General features: G+C 38.7%; 1 protein-coding gene across 1 annotated transcript in view; it reads right to left on the minus strand.

Annotated features, from left to right (window-relative positions):
• LOC150090808 (uncharacterized) overlaps positions 1-25,949 on the minus strand; it is a 791,939-nt gene that overhangs the window by 60,524 nt on the left and 705,466 nt on the right. The window contains exons 41-42 of the mRNA XM_090372970.1: positions 9,241-9,348; positions 3,843-4,058 (exon numbers count right to left, since the gene is read on the minus strand). Of these exons, the coding sequence (XP_090229096.1) occupies positions 3,843-4,058; positions 9,241-9,348 (324 nt within the window). The remainder of the gene's footprint in view (positions 1-3,842; positions 4,059-9,240; positions 9,349-25,949) is intronic.

Below are 25,949 nucleotides of genomic sequence, written 5' to 3' on the forward strand. Positions count from 1 at the left end.
TTAAAGATAAAGATGACTTACTAATTCCCAGTACACTCCACCTTGATCCCTCCTGTGGTCTGCCATTAAAAGGATGTCAGAAGAACTTTTAACAATCTTAATACCAAGAAAGTTCCAGGTCCTGATGGTATTTGCTCACTTGTTTTCAAAATCTGTGTGCCTGAACTTGCTCCTGTGAAGTCCCATATTTTACACTTTCTTATTGCACTGGAGTGCAATAAGACTGGTGGTAATAGGGCAACAAGATTGGTGAGGGGAACAAAGAAAGGCTTAAGTTCTGAAAATTGCAGCTTCTGGAGACTAGGCACCTGCAAGGCGATCTGATTGAGGTGTATAAGGCCTTGAATGGATTGAGCAGGCTCAATGCTGATGGCATTCTTCCTCTTGCTCAGATTATAAATCTAAGGGGGGCATAGATTCAAACTGAGGAAAGACAATCATAGAATAGATGTGTGGAAAATTCCCTTTAGCCAGTGGGTAGTTGATTGCTGGAACAAATTTCCATCTGTTGTTGTGGAAGTTGATAGCTTAAATAAATTCAAGGCAGAACTAGACAAATATTTCGAATGAATGGATCAGTGAAATGGGAAGGGTTTTTATTTTTTGGCTGATGCTGTATAAGCTTGCTTTCTTGCATCATATGCCTCTATTAATGATAATTCTAGAGATTTCTTATTGCACTGGTATCTACATAGGAGTCTTTTGCTCCTATGCTTATCTTCAATGACACTCAGATTTCTAGACAAAATCACATATATCTATTAGGGATTACCTTTACTTCTAATATCTCTTGGCATAAGAACATCTAAAATATTGCTTCCTCTGCATCTAAAAAACTGAGTTTTCTCTTTTGCTCTCTGCATTACTCTTCTTCTAAACAACTACTCACTCTGTACAAATCTTCTCAAATCCACCCTACAATGGAATGTTGTACCAAATGGTTCCCCCTCCCAAACCTCTCTCTGAAGTTTCTAAACTTCATTCAAAAGAGAGCAGCCAAGTTAATCAATAACTTGTCACTTACAAAGTATCTCCACTCTTTGTCTAATAATAGACATTCTGCTTATCGAAAAAAGGCCCCAAGTGCTGGGCATGTTCATAATGAAATAATATTGTACCAACCAGAAAACTTTTTAAGATTGAATAATTTTAATCTGAGAATTTAATTACATATACATATAAAAAAAATTAAATACTGAGAATTGTATAAATAAAAGTACTAGACTGTATACAACGAACTAAAGTAAAATACACAGAACCAATATAAAACCTTATGAGAAGCTTTCAAGGAATTGTGTCTCTTTGTCAACTCAAAATAAGAAACACGACAGTAGGTCAGTATATTGGCAGAAGCATAGCCTTCTCAAAGCCTTGCACATGCGACATCTTCTGGTGTGGATTGTGATTGGGAGAAGGGGGGGAAGTGAGAAATGGAAAGGGGTGGTGGGATATGAAAGATATTCTCCTTCTCTTTCACATCCCACAACTCTTTTCTGTTTTTCACTTTTTTTTCCCCCTTCTGCCAATATATTGACTTACTGTCATGTTTCTTATTTTGAGTTGACAGAGGCACAATGCCTTGAAAGCTTCTCATAAGGTTTTACATTGGTTTTGTGTATTTTATTTTAGTTCATTGCATACAGTTTTTAGCACTTTTATTTATACAATTCTCAGATTAAAGTTATTTATTTTTAAACAGTTTGCTGGTTGGTACAATATTATTTCATTATTCTGTTCCTGCTGCATGCCTTTTCTACAGATATTTCCATGGATACTGTTCTTCTGAATTGATATCTAAAATTCCCTCTGTCTCTTCCAAACCAGCTAAATACATGCTACAATCAGTCAGCATCCATTTACTGTCAAGCTTCAAACTCAAAATAACCAACTTTTCATTTTCCACATTTATCCCTTCATCTTCCATTTTTTTGGATCAATATTCCTTCACATGCATTTTCTAAAAATTACAATCTACAGAAATTCAAGTCTAATGTCAATAAGTACCTTCTGCCCTCCTTTCACCCTTCAACCCATGCACAGTATTAAGTACTGTAGGTTCTAATACCTTTAGTATTTAGGGTTTTCATAAAAAAAAAAAAAAAAGGTTTCAACTTACATCACTTAAACCAAGCAAAATGGTTAGTCTGTCCTTTCCCCATTTTAAAGTGATTTTTCTTTCTGGCTAATGCAGGTTCTTGAAGGCATTATCTACCAAAAAAATTAGTCTCATCAGCCCTGAAGTCTTTTTTTTTTTTTTTTTTTTGTAGTTGGCACATAGGCTTCTGTGGCCATAATGCACCTCTCAAGGGTTTTGCAGTATTTTAATCCAAGCCCGAGGCGGGAATCAAACCCGCGACCTTTGGGTTGCCAGGCAGGCATGTTACCCACCCGGCTAGCCCAAGGTGGGAATCGAACCCACGACCTTTGGGTTGCCAGGAAGGCACTTTACCCACCCGGCTAGGCCTGAAGTCTTGCCTGGAACAACAGCTTCCCTCAATGATATCAGTGATTTCAGTCCACTGGCAAAATCTTTGGTTGCCTATTCATCAACACTAGTAGTGTTGCCTTATATCCTGGTGTTACACCAATACATGGCCTTCAACAAATAAATTATCCCTTACTTGCACTGAATTTAAATTTGGGACAGTGCTGTCCGAAATTTTTCACTGCCAAAAAAGATTCAAAATCTTTTTTGGGCAGTGAGGGTCTGAGTCTTTCCACTCCAAAAAAGGTCTCAAAGCCATAGACAGAATTGTAGCAAGGCTTTGACACATGTCATTTCATTTGGTCTTGAATCCAAAAAATCAAGTCTTTCTATCTCATTCACATCAGATATATTCACATCACATCAGATATCTCATTCACATCACATCAGTCCAGCAGATATTCTTATTGATTGCAATGGAGCTGTTCTTTTAATTGAAGCAGTGAAGAACTGCTTGCACAGTTGTTTGAGCAAAATTGTATGAGTTATATGTCCAACTGCCTTCTAATTTTCAGGCTCTCACTAAGTGTTATTACTTTTTGTCTTCTCTTCTAATATAATGACCTTTCTGCTGTGTTTTTTTACAACAGCATTGCTTGAGCACTGGCTTTTCCTTTTAACCTTTAGCATTGGAGTTGACTGTGACCCAGACTAATTAAACAGCATACAGTACTGCATTAATAATTAAATAGCAATGCATTACATATTTGCAGGAAAAACTTTGTAGTAGAAACTGAAAACAACTTGCTATATGGTGTTCTAAAAACAGTTACCATCACTGGTTTTATTCATCCAAATTCCCTTTCCTAGCATCAATTTCAATTTTAAACTAACCTGGTATTATATGATCATTCTGGAGTATAATTTATTTATTTTATAGTAATTATTAATTTATTAACTAATTTTTTAAATTTATTTTTTATTTCATTTTATAGATATATAAAAAAAGAGGATAAAAGATAATACAATTACATTTCCTGTGTCACTTTTTTTTTCATTACATTTTTTCAATTATAACTGGTCCAGACTTCTCAATCAGCAAAACATAACAATTACTTTGAAGAAATTAAAAGAGCAAAAAAAAAAAAAATGCAGGTCATACAGCCATAAACGCAAGTAAGGCTGCTGTAAATAATAACAAAGGTAGATTCACTAATGATGTAAGTGTGGATTGATGTAAGTTGACAACTATGTGTATTTTCAATTAAGTTAATTTCATAAAATTTTATAAAAGGTAACAACAATACTTCAATAAATTATTTACATTTCATTCAATATAATCTCCAAACTGATTTTATAACAGTTTTATCTTAGTATGACATGCATTATATTATTAACTAAAATGATAATAATTTACCGGAGGCCCAGGAAGTCCTTGCAGTCCAATTAGACCTCGATGACCTTTAGCACCTTTTTCTCCAGCTAATCCTCTTTCCCCTTTCATACCAACATTTCCTGGAGCACCTGACAATCCTCTTGGACCCTGAGGACCTGGAACACCTCTAGGACCAGTTTCACCACGTTCTCCCCTTTCTCCTGATGGCCCAGAAGGACCAGCAGGCCCAACAGCACCCTATAGATAAAGGCCAAAGTTTTATATCAATGTTAATATTTGTAAGCATACTGCCACAAAAAAAGAAAAAAGCGTAAGAAGAATAAAAAAATAATAATAATACTTTACTATTTTTCTATTTTAAAAGAAATGGAATAGTTTCTCAATAAGACAAGGTGTTTTTTTTTTAATAACTACAGATATCCTAGTTATAAAATCAAAATATTTCAGGAACCACATATCTACATGGTGTCTGAGGTTTCTAATGGTTATTTTTCTAGTGTGATACTTAAGGCTGTCATTTGGGAATTTAAAATGCTGATAGAGTTCATAGCCGATATTCAGGTCCTACTTATGTGTGAAATGTATGTATGTAACTTCAGAAAAGTCTGGTCATTCTGTGATAACCAAATCCTTTTACTGCATCTTCACTCTGGTAGGATGTTAGTAACCTTGGGCATAATCCCATGTGCAAGACCTAAAATTACTATGCCTAGTATGCTGGAGGTGACTACCCAGGTACGAACCAAAGTAAGTAGGAGTTGAGGTATGGTATAGATACCACACAGAGAAATGGTCAACTCTTTGTGGCACCGGGAAATACTTGGGGTAGATGATCCATTACGTGATAAACCCTATGTGTGTTCTCCAGAGCAAAAGCTCTGATATTTCCCAAACTCTTCTGTCATGCAGTGTGATTTGTCTTTTTAAGATTAAGATAGGTGGCAAAACTCCTTACATTTCAACAGTATGGCTATAAATGGTTTTGTCAGGCTGCTTGCTATACAGGCTGTCAAACTAAACTGACCAGGAATGCTTTATGAGGCACCTGAACCAGCCAATATATAATCTTGCTGCATCTACCAATCAATCATGTCAAATTGTAGGTGGTAGAAGACTTTCATCAACCGGTGAAATACCACCACTTTGCTTATTGGAGGCTTGAAGTGGTGAAACCCATGTTTAGTCTCTAGAGCAAAGTTTCTGGCATCCCCCTCCCCCCATACTTCTCCTTCAACCCATGCATGGTACTAAGTACTATAGGTTTTGATACCTTTCGTGTTTGGGGTTTTCATAAAAAAAAAAAAAAAAAAATAGGGTGTAAGATGAACTAGCATATGCAAAAAAAAAAAGTTTGAATAACAGTGCAGTGTACAAGAAAATTTGGTGCATGGCAATTCAGTGTATGAGCAAATTTGGTGCATAACATTTAGTTGCATGTAACAATTTGGTGAGTACAAGATTTTAGTGTATCACATATAGATGAGAAATTAAGCAAACAAATGAAGTAAGAGGTTTGGGAAACAGATAAATTTTAGTCATTCAGACAGGAGGACTGTAGAAATTTAGAAAATAATAGATATTTTAATCAATTTATTTTATGTAAAATAAATATGTTCAACTTGATGCTAATCTGCAGTCACAAGCAGAAGTGTAAGTGTTCTTGAATTGCTTCAAATGGAACATGCAGTAGCCTGAAAAGCAAGGTGCCAGGGATTTCAAGGCCTGCTGGAAGGGGAAGGGGTTCTCATGGAAAATGCAAATACATGGGCTATGTTCAGTTACTCAGAGCAAAATCAGGTGCATGTATACTTGTCTACACTGAATGGACAGAATCATGGGATACCTACCTAGTAACGGGTAAGCCCTCCTTTTACCTGGATAAGGGCAGTCACAAGGCGAGGCACTGAGTCCGCTAGTTCAGGAAAGCATTCCACAGGTATTTCCATCCTGCACCACTGTCCATAATTCCGCCACATTCCTGGGTGGAGGATCCAAAGCTTAAATGGATCTTTCCACAGCATCCCAAAGAAGCTCCACAGAGTTCACATCCAGTTAATGGGGAGGCCATTCCATGGTGGTAAAATTAGTGTAATGCTCTTCGAACCATGTTCTAGTCACCACAGCTCTGTGGGAGGTGCATTATCCTGCTGGAAGAGTCCATTGCCCTGTGGGTGCATAATGACCATGAAGGGATGCAGATGATCTGCAAGGATTGACCTGAACCATTCAGGGATATACCAGAGGTCCCAACGTGTGCCAGCTGAACATGCCCCAGACCATTACCAACCACCCACCTGCCTGAACAGTTCCTTATTGACATGATGACTGCATAGTTTCACGTGGTTTCCTCCCATCTGCTCGAAATAACTGGAAATGGGACTCTTCGGACCAGGAGAACTGTCTCCAACATCCAAGGTGTAGATGTTCTTTCACCCAGTTGAGTCCTGTGTTGTGGTGTTAGCAATGGGACTCTGGTGGGTTGGTAGCTACCATAACCTATTGTGGCTAATGATCGCCTGATGGTCTTGGTGGAGAAGTTTCTGCCATCTCCTTCACTGAAGTTGGCGATGATTTGTGGCACTGTCACTCTCCGGTTGGCTGAAACAATGTGAGACAGACAATTGACGGCCATGTTCATTCACCACCTTTCTCCGTCCATGATGAGATGTTTCTGGATATGGTATATTCCTGATAGAGTGACCCATGCATCGGACACCCGCTATCATCCCTCTTTCAAAGTTGGTTAACTCACAACATTTATCCATACTGACAAGAGGGGTGAAAGCACTGCATTGTCCGGGAAGCAGTTATCCCATGAATTCTGTCCTTTCCTTGTACACTAATGCTAGGATCATAATAAATAAATTTCATGAATTTAAAGTACTGGTCAATTCAGCAAAGGCAGATACTGTGAGGGATATCAGGGATGTGGTGTCACTCAGATATAAAGGATGCAAAATTTGAATAAGGAAAGTACAATGCATACAGAAAGGACAGACAGAACAGAAGAGTATAGGTACTATGCTCTTAGTTAAAAAACACATAAAATCTAAGGCTGTGCATCCATTTGATATGGATGGCAAGTGCAGTGTGGCATCAGTTTGGTGTGACATAAGCACTGAGAAAACAAAAATGAGAGTAGGAATGTTAGAGGCCTAATGAATGTGATGAGTATAACGAATTATACAGACAAAAAGATGGGCCAGTAAATCAGAATATCTTAAAATGGCAGATTTTAACTTTCAAGATATTGATTAGAAATTCTGGATTGGTTATCAGCATTAGTTTTAGTAGAGGCATATGATGCAAGAAAACAAGCTTATACAACATGAGCCAAAAAAAAACCTCCCCTTCAATTCACTACAAATGTTTGTCCAGTTCTGCCTTGAATTTATTTAAGCTATCAACTTCCACAATGACTGATCAAAATTTGCTCCAGCAATAAACAACCCACTGGCTAAAGGCAAATTTCCACACATCTATTCTACAACTCTTTCCTCAATTTGAATTTAAGCCCCCTCACGTCCGTAATCTGAGCAAGAGGAAGCATCCCATTAGAATCGAGCCTGCTCAACCCATCCAAGGACTTATACATCTCAATCTGACCACCTCACATGTCCCTAGTCTGCAGACACTGCAATTTGCAGAACTTAAACCTTTCTTTTTAAGAGACCCTTTGTTCCTCCTCACCAATCTTGTTGCCCTTCTCTGTACTTGCTCAAGCAACTCTACATCCTTCTTAAAATGAGGCCTCTAGACCTGTATGCAATACTCAAGGTGTGGTGGCCTGACCATTGCCTTATTCAAAGAGATAATCACCTCCTTCTCCCTACTAGCAAAATTCCTGTATTTCATTGACAATACCCCATGACCTGCTCTGGCAGCCTGTCTACACTGCTCAGAAAATTTCATATCTGACTACCCATATGCAGTACTTTGCATTTGTCAATGTTAAATTTCTTTTGCCACTTCTCAGCCCATCTGCTCAACGTTTCTACACACACACTGTCATTAACAACAATTATCATCAGCAAACTAATAATGTTATTAGTGTGAGGCCACTAATAACATTAGTCCCTGAAGAGCAGCATCCATTGATTACCACTCTCTGTCTTCTACCACTCAACCACCCTTTTATCTATTGTAGCGACTTTCCCTTAATACGATATTGCTCCAATTTGTACAGTAGTCTTCCATGCACAAAAGTATCAAAAGCTTTCCTCAAATACAAGTATATGATATCAGAATTAGTTTTTTGCATCCAGTTCCTTTGTAACCATATCATAGTATCCAATCAAACTTGTGAGACAAGACTTTCCCCTTAATAAACCCATGCTGTTTCTGAATTATTATTGCAGCGTTGTCTAGATGATCCTGCAATATTTCTTTAAGCAGCGACTCCATTATTTTTCCCCGGAATAGAAGTTAAACTAACAGGTCTGTAATTACTCGTGTCACCCTTTGATCCCTTAAAGTAGCAATATTCAGCATATATATTGCTGCTTAATAAAAATTAAAAGACAATATTCAGAATATGGCTGCTTTGGTGCATATTGAAATTACTTTATGCGCAACTTTGTATTTTACAGTACAAATCTTTATTGGAACTTTAATAGATACCAAGGTACAACATTCTAGCAATATCAAATAACAATTACACTTCAACCATTTGATATATCCATAAATCAGCTATTCAAATCAACATTCTGCTTTTCCACTGAAGATGGATCCCATCTTCAGTGGAAAAGCATCTTCAGGCACTTAATGGGATATGGACAAAATCTGAGATGTGAAGTATAATTGTGAAATACTTTAGTATTATTATTAACATCTAAAATGTTATATTTTTTTATATCAAAATTTCCTTTGCTAATTGATAATAACAATATCACTAGTCATGATCATCCAGTAATGTAAACTTAATCTATCTGTATTATATTGTCCTTTAATAATAACAAAGCAATTCCAATACTTGTGGAAACATATATATCATATAAATAGTCAATATTGTATATTGTTGTATATCATCCACAGAATGTAGAATCCTCCTTGGAATTCCTTCATTTATAACACAATACAAAAACTGTTCTCTTTATAGCTAATATTAAGTAAGAATTTAAACTCAAAAAGATTTAAAGTTGGTAATTTAAACATAACTAGGATTAAGGCTATATTGTTTTGTAGCCATAAGACCTTAATTCTAAAACCTAAAATCCAAAATTGCGACAGAAATGTGGCTACTGGCCATATTTCCTCACAATTATTTTCTCCTCTGACAACCCTTTTTCTTTACTATTTAAAACCATTATTAAAATAAAAATGGCTGTATATTCTTATATAATATCAGAAAGTTACAAATTATTCTGTTAAATGATCCTAAATATTTTAAAATAAATATTTACTAAACATGGTCACATACTTGCAATCCCTGAATGCCAGGCAAACCAGGTGGACCAGCAGGTCCAGGGGGTCCTTTATCACCAGGCCTTCCGGCAATGCCAGGTTGTCCTTCCTTGCCTGAATGGCCCTAAGTAAAAGTGGAAACATATAGATCTTTTTGCAAAGGAAGCATATCAAAATTTAGTGAAACCCTTAATATACTGCACCTTCAGATATATCACATCAACTTAATTGAACTTAAATGGATATAAAAAAATACTGTGTATATTTATGAGTAAGCAATCATTAATTTTACATTAAAAGAAAGCAAAAGTAAACATTTTACATAGGCAATTTGTTTAAAACAACAGTATGACATCCTTTCCAAATTAAGAAATTGCATTTAGAATAGTACAAACTGTAACCTGCTTAATACAGACAAAGATTACAGGAACAAATGAACAGCTCGAACATTGTGAGAGTTTGTTACTGGTTGCAATTGGTGTTCTCCGTAATTAATATAATGTGGAGTTTATTTCTGTTTGTAAATCTGTGGGGGAAGGGGGTCTCATAATGTAACTCAGTCTTATTTTACATGTATTGCTATAGAAAAATGATTTCTGAGATATACGTTTTTGCCTTATGTGATAATTTTTAGAAAGGCATTAATCACATAACTTGAGAGAGAGAGAGAGAGAGATTATATTTCTCTTTCCTTTCAAATTAAAACTTTATATTGCAAACATAGTAGTTTTACTGTGCATCACTTAATTGAAAAGGTCTGGATTTCAATCTCATCAATGTCTACAGGAATTTCTTAAAGATCTTTTCAACAGGCAGTTTTGCTCCTATAACATTTTCATCTGGTAAAAAGGCAAACTGACCTGTAAACACACATTTTCACAAAAATGATACATACAGACATACTTATCTCCATAATTTATTTCTGTTAGGCACCAAAATAATAATAATAATAAATAAATCTGTGAATATACAGTAATTAGAAAATTAATATGATACTGTGCAGTAAAACTGTGCTAAAAACAGAGGTCATAATTATTATTAAAACTTAATATTCATTGAGATAGAGATGTGGGCAGACATGGCATTATTAATTTGGAAGTGGAGAAAAAAAAGAAATACACATAGTTCTTTACAAGCTTAAGAGCATTATTAGTGAACCTATTTTAACACCAACTTTTTTTCAAAAGTTTTGAAAATTTTCCAGATCTCAATATTATTAGAATAACAAATGAAAGGGAGGACTCTAAGAACCAAGAGGATGCTGTTTGAAGATTTTTTTTGATTCATCAGGAGCTTTGGCCTTACTGCATGGATATTATAAGGCTCATAGTTTCTTCAGTCATGGTGTACTGTATTATGATGACTTAGAAATTTAAAGAGCTCATTAAAGTCAAGCTGTTGCCTATGACTTACAAGGGCATGCCTATGACTTAGGGGCTTAGAGGGGAACAGGTATCCTGTGTGTTATCAGACACTCAGCCTAAAACACTGATGGATCCAATATCTCTCTATTACAGAAGATTTAGGAGAAGTCCGGTTGGCCTGCCTCCCTAAAATCCACTCATGCACACCTTCTCGATGGTACGCCCTGAGTGTAGAGTGGTTCTCTTCAAGACGCCTGGTCAGCGTGAAGAGGAAAAGACCAAACCCTCCAGCAATGAGAGCACAACAATACAAATGGCCCTCAGTCCCCAGCAGCTTTCACTCTCTCCCTCTTACGGCAGCGAGAGGATCAGAGTGGAAGCAGAGGGTGCTAAGAATCTCTGGGTATGACCAGGCTGCCATGCACAGAAATTGAACTTGGCCTGTTATAACGTACGATCACTCATCGGTGAAGACAGGATATTAGAGCTGGAAAAGGAATTAGAAAATGTGAATTGGAATATCGTCGGTTTGGCTGAAACAAGAAGAAGAAATGAATCACTTATAAGTTTATCAAGTGGAAATCTGCTGTACACCAATGGAAACAGTGAAAGGAGTGAAGGTGGAGTTGGGTTTCTGGTCCATAAAGATTTTAAAAACAACATTTTGGAACTCAAAAGTACATCACCAAGGGTGTCAAGGCTAATACTCAAGATTTCTAAAAGGTACAAGCTAAAGATTATAATGATTTATGCACCAACATCGAGCCATGATGATGAAGAGGTTGAAGAAATGTACACCGAAATTGAGAGTCTTCTAGATGAGCAGAAAACCCACTACACTATTATTATGGGGGACTTCAATGCTAAGGTTGGAAAAAGGCAAAACAGCGCAGAAAGAGGAACTATAGGAAATTTTGGAATTGGTGAAAGAAATAAAAGAGGTGAAAGACTTGTGGAATTTGCAGAATCTCAAGGACTGTCAGTAATGAACACTTTTTTCAAGAAAAGGATGAACAGAAAGTGGACATGGAAGAGTCCAAATGGATTAACAACTAATGAAATCGACTTCATCCTCACTAACAGAAGATATATTGTGAATGATGTTACCGTCCTGAATAAGGTAAATGTTGGAAGTGATCACAGAATGGTAAGATGTACACTTGATATAGATGTAGGAAAAGAAAGGAAAAAACTGACTCAAGTAAATAATACAAAGGTCTTTGAAATAACAGAGGAGGAGAAAAAGCAGTATGTACTGGAACTTAAGAACAAGTTTGAGCTTCTGCAGACTGCTCAGGACCAAGATATCGATGAGGAATATTACAACTTTCTGAAAGTGATAAAGCCCAAGAAACCTACAGGGGAAACAGAAATCCAAAGAAGAAAAAATTAGTCAAGAAACACTTGTCATGATGAACCAAAGACGACAAATGAAAAGCAAGAAAAACACTGACAGGGAGAAAATTGAGTATACTGAGTTATGCAAAGCCATTAGAAAGAGACTCAGAGAGGATATAAGAAGATTTAACACAAGAAAAGTAGAATAAGCATTAAGGGAAAACAAAGGATTTAAATCAGCAGCCATGAGCAGTAATACAGAAAGACAAATGATACTGAAACTGAAGAATAGCGATGGTGTACTTATAAACAGCAGAGAAGGCATAATTCAAATAGCAGAAGACTACTATAGAGAATTATACAAGGAGCGAGGGAATGATACCAGCAGTGGGGAACATGGATTGCAAAGTAGCAACACATACGACATACCCGATATTCTTCCTGATGAGGTAGAACATGCATTGAAGAAAATGAAGAATCGGAAAGCCCCAGAGGAAGATGAAGTTACTGTAGAGTTGTTAAAATTGGGAGGAAGAGACATAACACAAAAACTGGCAAGGCTCTTCACAAAGTGCATTAGAAAAGGTGTGATGCCTAAGCAGTGGAATAATGCAATCATAGTTTTGCTGCATAAGAAAGGAGATAAATCAGAAATTGGAAATTATAGACCAATTAGCTTGTTATCCCATATCTACAAGTTGTTCACAAGGGTCATTACTAACAGATTAGAAAGAATACTTGATGAGAATCAACCGAAAGAGCAAGCTGGCTTTAGGACAGGATTCTCAACTATGGATCACCTTCACGTAATATCACAGCTAATGGAGAAAGCAAATGAATATAAAACACCATTATGCCTGGCGTTTGTGGATTATGAAAAGGTTGGTTATTAGAAGTTTAATGGCGCATCAGCATCTAAGGCTATCATGCGGCAAGTCTAAGGTAATAAAATATAAATATGTAAAAATATAAAATAGCGTATCTAGTTAATATATTATGCACAAAAATATGGCATAAAACATTTACAATATGTTAAATATTAGGGCAATCTAAATAAAACTATGTAGATTAATCAGTTGTAAAAATCTAAATACATCTGACACATTGTCATCGTTGGATAAAATCTGCCTGAGTGTATAGGGCTCAGACAGATGGTTAAAACACGAACGGCGTTCATTACTAAAATATGTACATTCGACTAAAATATGACGGATAATTAAAATTGCTTTACAATGTCTACACACAGGACAATCATCAGCCCTCAGCAAATACGAATGCGTCAGGTGAGAATGTCCTATGCGTAGCCTAGCAAGAATTACTTCCTCCCGTCGGACCCTGCACTGACTAGAATGCCAAAGCATTATTTCAGGCTTAATTTCATTCAGCTTGTTGGTAGGGCACCCATTCCAAGATTCTTGCCAACGCGCACATAATTTTTTGTAGATCAGTTGCTTGCAGTCTGTATAGGGGACTGATAAGCGGATGCGACTTGGTGGCGTTGCTGATTTTGCTGCTGCATCAGCTAAGTCATTGCCTCTGATACCAACATGGCTAGGGATCCAACAAAAGCGAATATCGAAATTTAACTCTAAGAGGGAGTGTAATATTTGCTGCACCCGACATAACACTGGATGAGTGTTTCTCACATTGGATAAGGCCTGTAATACGCTTAGAGAGTCCATATATAGCATGCACTTTTGGTAGTGGTGGGTTTTTATATGATCCAAGGCCAGTTCTACTGCGTGTAGCTCTGCAGTGTATATGCTACATTCACTTGGAATACGACTACAGATTGTTTTATTTGGAAAGACACAAGCAGATCCCACAAACTCTTCAGATTTCGAGCCATCTGTATAAACCGGCAAGAATTCAGAGTATTCGGCAAGGTGTGCTGCAAAGAGTTGCCGATATATACATGGCGATGTGTTAGCTTTCAGCCAACTCCTAAGACTGAAGTCACAAGACGGAGATCGTATATTCCAAGGGGGAAGAACATGCTTGACTGACGATATATTATCCAACGTGAAGCTAATATCATGAACCAGCTCTTGGATCCTGATACCAAAAGACCGACTGGCAGTTTTACGCGTATTATATAGATTTTCCCACCGTGGCATAAAAATAGGGTGGTCCACGTAGGGTGGTCAGGCAGGGATTTTATTTTTATAGCATATTGTAACGACAATTGCTGACGTCGAAGCATCACTGGTGGTTCATTGGCTTCAATGTATAGACTTTGGACAGGCGAAGTACGGAAAGCCCCTGTGGCAATCCGAATGGCTTTATGGTGGATTGGGTCAAGCCATCGGAGTACAGAAATTCTAGCAGAAGAGTAAGCTTGGGAGCCGTAGTCAAGTTTAGAGCGAACAAGTGCTCGGTATAGACGCAATAATGTGCTTCTATCTGCTCCCCAAAAGTTGGAGGAGATAGCACTGAGCATGTTCAAACCCCTCATGCATTTTGCTCTAAGCTGACGGATATGGTGTAGGAATGTCAGTTTTTTATCAAAGATAAGTCCCAAAAATATTGTTTCTGCTACCACAGGAATTGGATTTTGTCCAAGTCTAAGTTCCGGGTCAGGATGTAGATTCCGTTTGCGGCAGAAGTGTATGCAAACGGTCTTTTGCGCAGAAAACGTAAACCCATTGGTTAAAGCCCAGGAACTAAGGTAATTGAGTGCTTGTTGCAATTGTCGTTCAATAACTCTCATGCTACAGGAGTGACAGAAAATACTAAAATCATCAACGTACAAGGCACTATTTACTGAAGGAGGAAGCTGTTTTGTAATGGAGTTAACTTTGACTGCAAACAGCGTAACACTGAGGACAGAGCCTTGGGGAACTCCTTCCTCTTGACAAAAAAGGCGAGACACACTGGATTTAACACGAACCTGGAAGAGTCATTTAGATAAAAAATTTCTGATAAAAATAGGGAGGTGGCCTCTCAGACCCAAAGAATAGAGGTCTTTTAAAACACCATACCTCCAGGTTGTGTCATAAGCTTTTTCCATGTCAAAGAAGACTGATACCAAGTGCTCACGCTTTAAAAACGCATCGCAAATCGCTGTTTCCAGTCGGATTAAATGGTCCAAAGTGGAGCGATTCCTTCGGAAGCCGCACTGAATTTTGTTCAAAAGGTCGTTTGCCTCAAGGTAATATATAAGGCGGGCATTCACCATTTTTTCCAAAATCTTACATAAGCAACTGGTCAGAGCAATTGGACGATAGTTGCTAGGAATTTTGGGATCTTTTCCTGGCTTTGGGAAAGCGAGGACAGTTGCACTACGCCAAGAAACGGGAAATTGATCCTCCAAATAGATTCGGTTGTAGAGATGTAGCAACAGCTCTAGAGAGTGAGATGATAGATGTTTTATCATCTCATACTGAATTTCATCTGGCCCTGCGGCACTCACTTTCGAGGTAGCAAGTGCAATGGTTAATTCCCCTTCACTAAAAGGTAGGTTATAAGTTTCGGCTTTACTTGAAGGGAAGTTAAGTTTTTGTTTCTCCGCTTTCTTCTTTAACACTAGAAACTCAGCAGAGTATGAAGTTTCAGCAGATATAGTGGAGAAAGCTTCTCCTAGAGCGTTGGCAATAGCAGTTGAGTCTGCTAATGTACAACCATTATGTTGTAACATAGATGAAGGAGCTGATTTGTATTTACCCTTCATCTTCCGAATTTTATCCCAGACAACTTTGGTACTGGTCATCTGGTTAATTGAGGATGTAAACTTGACCCAGCATTACTTTTGGCTCTGTCGGCGTATAAATCATGCTTTGGCACAGGCACGTTTAAAAGCTATAAGATTTGCGGTGGTGGGGTAATGTCGGAATTTTCCCCATGACCGATTTTGTAACTTTCTTGCTTCTTTACAATCTTGGTTCCACCATGGCTTTGGAAACCGTGGAAATCGGGAGGATGTTTTTGGGATTGCAGTTGCCGCTGTGTGGATAATAGACTCTGTGATATACTTCACTGCTTCATCAATTGATTCCTGCTGAATTTGTACTGGATCAAATTCAGCGAGCAGTGAAAATTTACTCCGGTCTGCTTCATCATACTTCCAGCATGGAATTCTAAATGGATAACAAGGTTGTCCATTTAAAATGGTAGATATTACGGGGAAATGGTCACTTCCATAAGGATTCTGTTCCACTTCCCAGGAAAGCAAAGGTAGCAGAGAAGGTGAACAGATGGAAAGATCGATGGCAGAGAAAGTACGGGTAGGCATATGGAAATAGGTGTTTATTCCCATATTTAGTAACGAAAGGCCGTTATTGTCGAGAAAACGTTCAACAATACGACCTCGTTCATTAGTTTCTGCACTACCCCACAGAGTACTGTCCATTAAAGTCTCCAAGAAGGCAAAAAGGAGAGAGCAATTGCGTAATGAGATCGTCGAGATCTACCTGGGAAATGTGTGTCCCAGGAGGCAAATATATAGAACATATTGTAAGTAAAGACCCTATTGCTAAACGAATGGCTACTGCTTCTAAGTTAGTGTTCAATTGAACTTGTGAGAAAGGAGTATGGTTACCCACAAGGATTGCGACTCCTCCATGGGCCGGGCCATCCCCATTTCTGTCTTTACAAACAACAGTAAGATTTCGCAAGATGGGGTCATCATTTGCCTTTAGGTACGTTTCCTGCAAGCAAAAGCAAATAGGTTCGTATTTGCGCATTAGCATTTTGACATCCTCCATATTTCGTCGGAATCCACGACAATTCCATTGCAGTAATTTAGCCATTATTACTTGGAATTAGTGGATCCGTTGACTGGCTTCTGAAGTGATGCGGGTTTTGATTGGCCCGCTTTGGGTTTTATTCTGCCTTTGGGAAATAGAGGGCGCCCAATATCCATTTCTTCCTCTGGATGAAGATCCAGAATAGATTCTTCCACACTTTCAGCTTCTTCATTTACCTCCATTTCCTCCTGTACCTCACGAATAACAGGCGGGGTTTTAGTTGGAGGTGATTTTCCTTTAGGTGCTACTTCCTTGGGTGGTATTGAAATGGGAGTAGCGACTGCTTTATCTTGCTGTGCTTGTGTCAACAAGTATCTAGCTTGGGGTGCAAAAGAATCATGTGGCGATATTGAAATATCAGTTTGGGTCGAAATTGAAACCTTCCTCAAAACTGCTTGTGCATAAGATTTTCCACTGTTTACTGGTGTTACCTGTTTCTTCGCTTCCACATATGGGATGTTCTGTTCCGTCTTGATTTTTTGAATTTGTTTTTCGTCTTTCCATCTTTGGCATGCTCTTGAATATGCAGGGTGTTCACCGCCACAATTCAAGCATGCTGGTTTCGAGGCAGAACATTCCTTTGTGTCATGTTCTTTTGCTCCACACCGGGCACAAACAGGTAATCCACGACATGACATCTGAGAGTGGCCATATTTTTGGCATTTGAAACATCGCAACGGGTTTGGAATATACAGCCTTACTGGACAGTTCAAATAACCAGCCTTGATGGAAGTAGGCGGTTTAGGTGTGTTAAATGTAAGGATAAGAACCCTATTTGGAACTAGTTTTCCCTCCTTACGCATAAATATCCTCTTAACGGCTGTAACTCCTTGATCTCTCAGTTCGGTGCATATCTCCTCTTCAGATGTTTCAAGGAGATCCCACTCGGCAATTACGTCACGCGATGTATTCAATGTCCTATGTGGTGATATCTTAATTGGAATTCCCCCAAGAGATGTTGCTTGGAGGAGCAATTCTGAATGTCGCACTGAGGAAGTTTCAACTAAACGTTCACCCGATCTAAGTCGTTTTACCGACTTTGGGGACCCTGCCAGCCCTTCAAGACCCTTCTGGATGAAGAAGGGTGACATTTTACCTATTTCCTTTTCACCGGTAGAATGTATGATAAGGAATCGAGGTACAGGAGGTGGTGCAGCTTCTGTTCGGTGTTTCTTTTTTGATGTTATATTATCTTCATCAGTTTCAGGTAGGGACCTCGTAGAGGCCCCAGAGGGGTTTGAAAGATTTAAATTACTCATAAGAGTAAAGAGAAAATGTCTGATGCCTAAGTACCTCACCCACCACCGAGCCCAACGAGGGGACGCCCACTCGTGAACTAGCAGGTACTGCGTACACGAATGGGACGCCGAGTTCGCTTAGAGCACCATACCCACGTTACCAATAAGTCTTTATCCCATCCCAGGACCAAAGGGAGGGAGACTTATTGGAACGCAGTTGACCCTAGCAGTATAAAACCACCCGCCGATTGATCCCAGTCGAGCCGGTCCGGGACCACCCGTCTTGTCGAAGCAGGGGCCAAAGTGGTGTATTAAGGCTGGGCCCCTCAACCACCAGGCTCCCCCTTTCCGCTTCCACGGGTCGCGGCGCACGGCTGCACACGCCGGATTCCAATGGTGTAACCCTGGAACCAAGGTATGGGTGTTAGATCCCAGTGATGCTAATCTGGAAAACCAGCAGCATCACTGGGAGGTCCCCTCACCACGTACAGGTGCCCACGTCGAGGGGTTATGAAAAGGCGTTTGACTCCATACAGCATAAGGCAATGTTCCGGGCACTGGAAAGACAAGGTATAGATACTCCATATATTAATTTTGAAGAAAATATATGAGAGTGCTACATCCTTTATTAGACTAGACAAAGACAGTAGCAAATTTAAAATCGAGAAAGGAGTTCGACAAGGAGACACAATATCTCCGAAGCTGTTTACTGCTGCCCTTGAGGAAGCTTTCAGAAGATTAGACTGGTCACAGAAAGGAGTCAATGTGAACAGAGAGTACCTAAACCATTTACGATTTGCAGATGACATTGTGGTCATAAGCCACGATCCCAAAGAATTAGAGGAAAATCTTAATCAGTTATGCACAGTTAGTAAGGATTTTGGACTAAAGATGAATATGGCTAAAACAAAAGTAATGATGAACAAGTATGCCATGGAAAGGGAAATAATGATTGAAGGAGCAGTAATTGAAAAGGTGGAGTCATATACTTATCTGGGACAAGTTATTAGCTGTAATAATGATAAATGGCTGGACGTCAAGAGAAGAATAAATTTTGGTTGGATAGCATTCAGGAAATATAGTCACATACTGAAGAGCAATATCCCAGTTTGTCTGAAACGTAAAATAATGAATCAATGTATACTCCCACCATGACTTATGGAAGTGAAACTTGGGCACTGACCAAAAGAATGGAAGAGAAGCTAAGAACTACACAGCAAAGAATGGAACGAATTATATTGGGAATCAGACTGTTAGATAAGAAGAGAAACACATGGATTAGGCAGCAAACTCAAGTAAAGGACATTCTTATCAAAACTAAAGAACTAAAATGGTCTTGGGCAGGACACATAGCTCGAAGACATGATGACAGATGGACTAAGAAAATAACAGAATGGTACCCAGACAAAGGCGGAGATGGATAGATGAAATTCATGAGTTTTTGAGTAGTAAATGGATGGCCAGTGCTCAAAACAGAAGGAACTGGAAAGTTGCTGGAGAGGCCTTCATCCTGCAGTGGTTTGAAAATGGCTGATGATGATGACTTACAATATGGTCAGAAATCAGAGGGGGAATTAGGGTAAAAAATAGCAGGGTAAAGAGTGTATCATCTTAGCATTAGCATTAGTAGAGGCATACGATGCAAGAAAGCAAGCTTATTCAGCATCAGCCCAAAAAAAAAAAAAAAAAAAAAAAAACCCTCTCCCATTTCACCCCTCCGTTCGTTCGAAATACCTGTCCAGTTGAGCTTTAAATTTGTTTAGGCTATCAACTTCAACAACAAGTGATGGAAGTCGGTTCCACCAACCAACCACCCGCTGGCCAAAGGCAAATTTCCGACCATCTATCCGACATCCGTCCTTCCTCAATTTGAATTTATGCCCTCTGAGGTGATTATTCTGAGAAAGATGAAGAATCCCATTGGCATTGAGCATGCTCAAACCATTCAAGGCCTTATAGACCTCTATCAGATCACCTCGCCGGTGCCTAGTCTCCAGACTCTGTAATTTGCAAAACTTAAGCCTTTCTTCGTAAGAGCAACCCTTTGTTCCATTTACTAATCTTGTTGCCCTTCTCTGTACCCGTTCCAGCAGCTCTACATCCTTCTTGAAATGAGGCCTCCAGACCTGTATACAGTACTCAAGATGTGGCCTAACCATTGCCTTATACAAGGGAATAATCACCTCCTTATCCCTGCTAGAAAAATTCCTGTATATCATTGACAAGACACCATGAGCTACTCTTGCAGCTCGTCTGCACTGCTCAGAGAACTTCATATCTCCCTGCACAATTACCCCCAGGTCCTTTTCATTCTCCACCACTGTCAGTGTGGTACCGCAGAGTTGATACGTTGCTCTGGAGTTACTGTTTCCCATATGCAGTACTTTACATTTGTCAATGTTAAACTTCATTTGCCACCTCTCAGCCCATCTGTTCAACCTTTCCAGATCCTGTTGCAGCAGCATAGCGTCAGTAGTGTCCTTGACGACCCTGCCAACCTTTGTATCATCTGCAAACTTGGACATTAAACTTGATATCCCATCATCAATATCATTCATAAACACCGAAAACAACGGACCCAACACTGAACCTTGAGGAACTCCACTAATAACATTAGTCCACGTTGAGCAGTGTCCATTGATTACCACTCTCTGTCTTCTGCCACTCAACCATCCCCTTATCCATAGCAGCAATTTGCCTCCAATGCCACACTGCTCCAATTTGTGCAGCAGTCTTCCATGTGCCACAGTATCAAAAGCCTTTCTAAGATCCAAATATATAATATCAAAGTTATTCCCTGCATCCAGTTCTTTTGTGACTACTTCCTAGTATCAATCAAATTGGTCAGGCAAGACCTGCCCTTAACAAAACCATGCTGCGTCTGAGCTATAACTGAATTCTTGTCTAGATGATCCTGCAGTGCTTCTTTAACCAGTGCCTCCATTAATTTACCTGGAACAGAAGTTAAACTAACAGGTCTATAATTACTTGTGTCAGCCTTTGATCCTCCTTTGTGAATTGGGGTTACATTTGCACATCTCCAGTCTATGGGTACCTCCCCTGAGTCCAAAGAAGCTCTCATAATTATGGCTAGGGGTTTGCATACTTCCTTTGCTGCCTCCTTTAATATAACTGGATAGATCCCATCCACCCCAGGTGCCTTTTTTATGTTTATCCTCAACAATCTCTCCTCCACTTTCCTCTCAGTTATTACAAAATCATCCAGCTCACTGCCAATGTTTACTTTACCTACATCATTCTCCTTCCTGAATAACTCCTCATGCGTGAATGTAGATGCAAAATACTCGTTTAGATTGTTAGCCACCTGAGCAGGATCCTCAACTGTTGAACCATCAATATCCAGTGGACCAATCTGATTCATCCCTTTCCTTCTCGAGTTCAAGTATGTAAAGAACTCTTTTCTGTTTTTCTTTGCATCCTTTGCCAAGGATTTTTCGTAGTCTGCCTTTGCCTGCCTAATCTCCTTTGTGACTTGGTTACAGACCAACTTATATCTATCATAGGCTTCCATGTCTCCCATTAATTTATATGTATCCCATGCATTTTTCTTCTCTGCCACATGTCTCATTAGTTCATCTGACAACCATTTAGGCCTAAACCTTGAACAATATTTCTTAGTTGGTATGTAAAGCCTGGTAGCCTCCAAGATTAGTTCCTTGAATGCTTCCCATTTTGAGTTTGCTGTTGGTAACATCATCAGTTGGTCCCACTGTATAGAATTTAAATACTGTCTCGGACCATCATAGTCGCCTTTACGAAAACAAAAACCCTTCCCTTTACCTCTGATGGTAGTTACCTCCTTGAGTAAATCCCACTTCAACACACTGTGATCACTGCCACCTAGTGGTTCATTTATCTGCAGGTTCTTAATGCATGAAGAGTCACTACTGATAATCAGATCAAGAGTATTGCTCCCTCTTGTTGCCTCACGAACATGCTGGTGTAGAAAACAATCATCCAATAAATCCACAAAAGCCTTGCTAGTGTGCGAGTGACCAACCCACAAATTCCAGTCAATATCTGGGAAATTAAAATCCCCCATTATAAGACTCTCTGATTTACTGGCCCACTCTATTTCCCTGTACAATATCTTATTATACTCATCAGAGTCATTAGGCCTATAGCACACTCCTACTCTCAATTTTGATTTCCCTATGCTTATGTCACACCAAACTGATTCGGCACTGCCCTGTCCATCGATGTCGACTGGCTTCACTTCCTTGGACTTTATGTGTTTCTTAATTAATAGCATAACCCCTCCTCCCCTCCTGTCCTGTCTATCCTTTCTATACACATTGTATTCCCCAAATTCCAGTTCCGCATTACTTATATCTGTGTGACACCACGTCTCTGATATCCCAACAATATCTGCCTTTGATGTTTTGAGCAATACCTCAAATTCATCAAATTTATTTACCAAACTCCTAGCATTGGTGTACACGCAGGTATACATGCACCTGTTTCTATTCTTAGCTACCCTAACACAACCCATGTGTTTACTTGTAACGCAATGACTACCAGCAGTCTCTGAAATATCCTGCATCTTGTTTTTCAGACTTCTGCTCATTTCAATAGAAGCAGTGCAAGAATCACTTCCACCTCTGCCAGTGGCTACTGTTAATCTATTAGTCCTTGTATCCCCCCCAACTAGCAGTTTTCCGACCCACCTAACACTGCCTCGACAGCATCAGCAAAAATTCTTGCACCCTTTCTATTTAAGTGTATCCCATCCCTGTAGAAGCAATCTCTCCTGTTAACAAGTACAGTCCAGGCTGAAAAAAATTCTACCCCTTGAGCCTTGCACAATCCCTCCAGGGCCGAATTGATCGACAAGGCTCTCATCATATACTCCCTCCTATCGTGTCTGAGCAGAATTGCAGACACTTTCAAGTTCAACCCTAATTCACGGCTTTTTTTCAGCAGTGACCTGTACTTGCTAAGTAATTCCGCCGGTCTCCTACTCTTAATATCATTCGTGCCATCGTGTACAACTATATCACCTTTTGTGCCCTTAAAAGATGATATCCGCTCTACAATGTCATCAACCTTTGCCCCTGGCAGACATACCCTGGTCCTATTCCACCTATCCTTTTTACAAAGCATGTTCCCCGTTTCCCTGACAATAGAGTCACCAACAACTACTAGTTCCTGTGGGACCAGCGCATTCTGCCTAGGGGGCTGCTTCTGTGTTGCCTGATGACCAAGTGCAAGCTCTGGCGTTGATGTGGGCAGCTGAGAGCTTGATGGGCCCCTCAATTTATTTCCTTCGAGGGCATCCACCCTGTCCTTCAAGCTCTCATAAAGGCCCATAACAACGCTGAGTTGTCGCCTGATTTCCTTGCACTCCTTACATCGTGCACACACAAAGACATCCCCCTTGGCAGTACATGTCCCGTACCCAACTGCTCCGCAAACATCAAGCAAACAGTGCATTTTAATAGACTGTGATTCAGAGGGCAACTGGCCCCCTCAGTTCTCCCCTGAACCACAGCACTCCCATTAGCTTGAGCCTTTTGCTTTGCTGCTCTGGTTAGAGTCATGATTCCAATGTAATTCAATAAAATTTAAAACAAAAATTAAATCCTTAAGTTATATTATATATATATATATATATATATATATGGATATATATATTGTTTTTTTTTTTTTTTTTTTCGGTATCTAGTGTTCCCTTTATACAACTTCCGTATCACGTGTACCACTATAGTTATGTATTAATTATTTGTTACGATTAAGTCGTTATATATATTTATAGAGTTAAAAATACAATTTAATTGACAATAAAGTTTATCAAGATTAATAGATTTACTGAATAATTGACAATATTATATTATGCACTATACTACACTAAGCTTATGCTATCGTGTAAAAATGGCGGGAAATCACGAACGAGTATCAAGTATGTATTAATTATTTGTTACGTTTGTACTCTAAGTCGTTATATATATATAGTTAAAAGAACAATTTAATTGACAATGAAGTTTAACAAGATTAATAGATCTACTGATTAATTGACAATATTATATTATGCACTATACCAGACAAAGCTAATGCTATCGAATTCCGGATATGCTGTGTCGCGTTTCAGTAACGAGTGTTATCTACGAAGTCCCTTTATATAACTTCCGTATCAAGTTATGTATTAATTATTTATTTTTACTAATTATTTATGTTCCGTAACCTATGTGGTTATATGTATAGTTAAAAGTACAATTTAATTGCCAATGAAGTTCGACAAGATTAATAGATTTACTGATTAATTTTCACGTAACTATGGCGGCTGTCTATGAACGGTAAACTCGTGTATTTGATACCCTTTCCGATACTAAGTAATACCTACAAATCTCTATCTAAGTTACTTTAACTTTAAGTACCGTAAATAGGAATATAAAGCTACTCTAGAAATAAGTTAATATGTCAATTTAAACTAATAAAGCAGAATATAAATCAGAAAAAACTTCTCTGTTCCAGTAGCGGCAGAAAGGCACGTCCGCACAGGAAACTCTCGTGCTCAAACTGAGTCTTAAGGGATCTCTGCAGATAGTTCTGATTATAGCACATATCATCATATTTAACCATTAAGGTGTGATTGAAAAGTAATGGCTGAATGAAGTACAGAATATCACCATGGATTATATAAAAGTCTTCTAAAAATGTGGAAAGCACAGTAGGGTTTTAACAGTATCAAAGAAGACAAATTTAACCCCGAGGGCTCACATCTGGTGAGTATGGGCTTAGCACACCCAGGGTCCTGAACTGGATATCATCATTCTTCTCTTTCTTGGTGATTCCTTTCTACTTTTTTCCGTCTCTCTCTCTCAGGGTAACTTGGGAATTTTTTTTTTTTTTTTTTTTTTTTTGGTTGATGCAACATAAGCGTCAGGTTTCCTTTAACCATATAGCTAATTATAATAATAAGTCATGTAGACCATCAAGTTGTGCTTTATGATTGGGTACCTCAGGAGCAAGAAAATAGTTTCAAGGTTTTGATTGCAGACATGCTGGGATAAATTAAAAGAATCTGAAGATGCAAGAGAAGGAAGAAGAGGAATGCCACTCTTTCAGTTGATAAGAATTAGAATTTCAGGCAGGGATATAATACAGCCATGGGAGGATGGGAAGAACTTTTCCTTAGCCTTCTTTTAAAGAGAGGGGTTAAAGTTTTAAGAATATAATGGAAAATTTAATAATGAAATCAAGAATAAGATCAAGATGCAACATTAGAAAGGCAATTCAACTTGCCTGAATCGATAGAAATTCTAAAACACAAGTATTGGTATCGGGGTGGGGAAAAAAAAGAAAAAAAAAAAAAAAATCAGACCAAATTAAAATGGCTTTTCACTGAAAAAAAAATTTTTTTTTTTTCTGATCAATACAGTATTTTCCTTTCTGATACTAAAATATAATCAAAAAAAAGTAAGTAATCCTTTTTGATTTATAAAAAACAATCCTTCAAAAAGTGGATAATCGTATCAGTTTCCAGTGAAGTTTCCATATGTAAGCATAGTGTTAAGCTATGTTTGTGGTTGCACACTCAAAATGACATCATCAGCTGAACTTGCAGGTCCCTTATTCTGTGAAGGCATGTCACAGATCAACTTAGAGGATTTATGTATAATATTTTGTGAGGTGATTGCTTCACTACTACACACAAAATAGTAGAGCCACGGCACCTCCATAGCCAGGTGGGAAGGAGCAGCAGTGAAGTAGCGTGTGCTATGGCACACGCTACTTCATTAGACCGGGGTTCAAGCCCGTCACCACCAAATACGGAGGATGCGGAAAGGTCAGGGAATGACCACCGCATATCCCCAGAGCAATATGGCCTTAGTTGCTAATGCTCCTTAAAAAAAAAAAAAAAAAAAAACCAAACAAACAAACAGTAGAGCCACAACTGGTGAGTCAAAAAACAGCATAAGCAATAAACTTCTCAGTACTTTCAAAAGTCTTATTTCTTTGGCTGTGGTGACGACTGATGCTTCCACTGCATGCTGCATTTCTTATTCTGTAGTTTAAAGT

This window comes from Mastigoproctus giganteus, chromosome 1 (genome assembly GCF_048544385.1).
Source record: "Mastigoproctus giganteus isolate SK-2022 chromosome 1, ASM4854438v1, whole genome shotgun sequence".
Taxonomy (NCBI): domain Eukaryota; kingdom Metazoa; phylum Arthropoda; class Arachnida; order Uropygi; family Thelyphonidae; genus Mastigoproctus; species Mastigoproctus giganteus.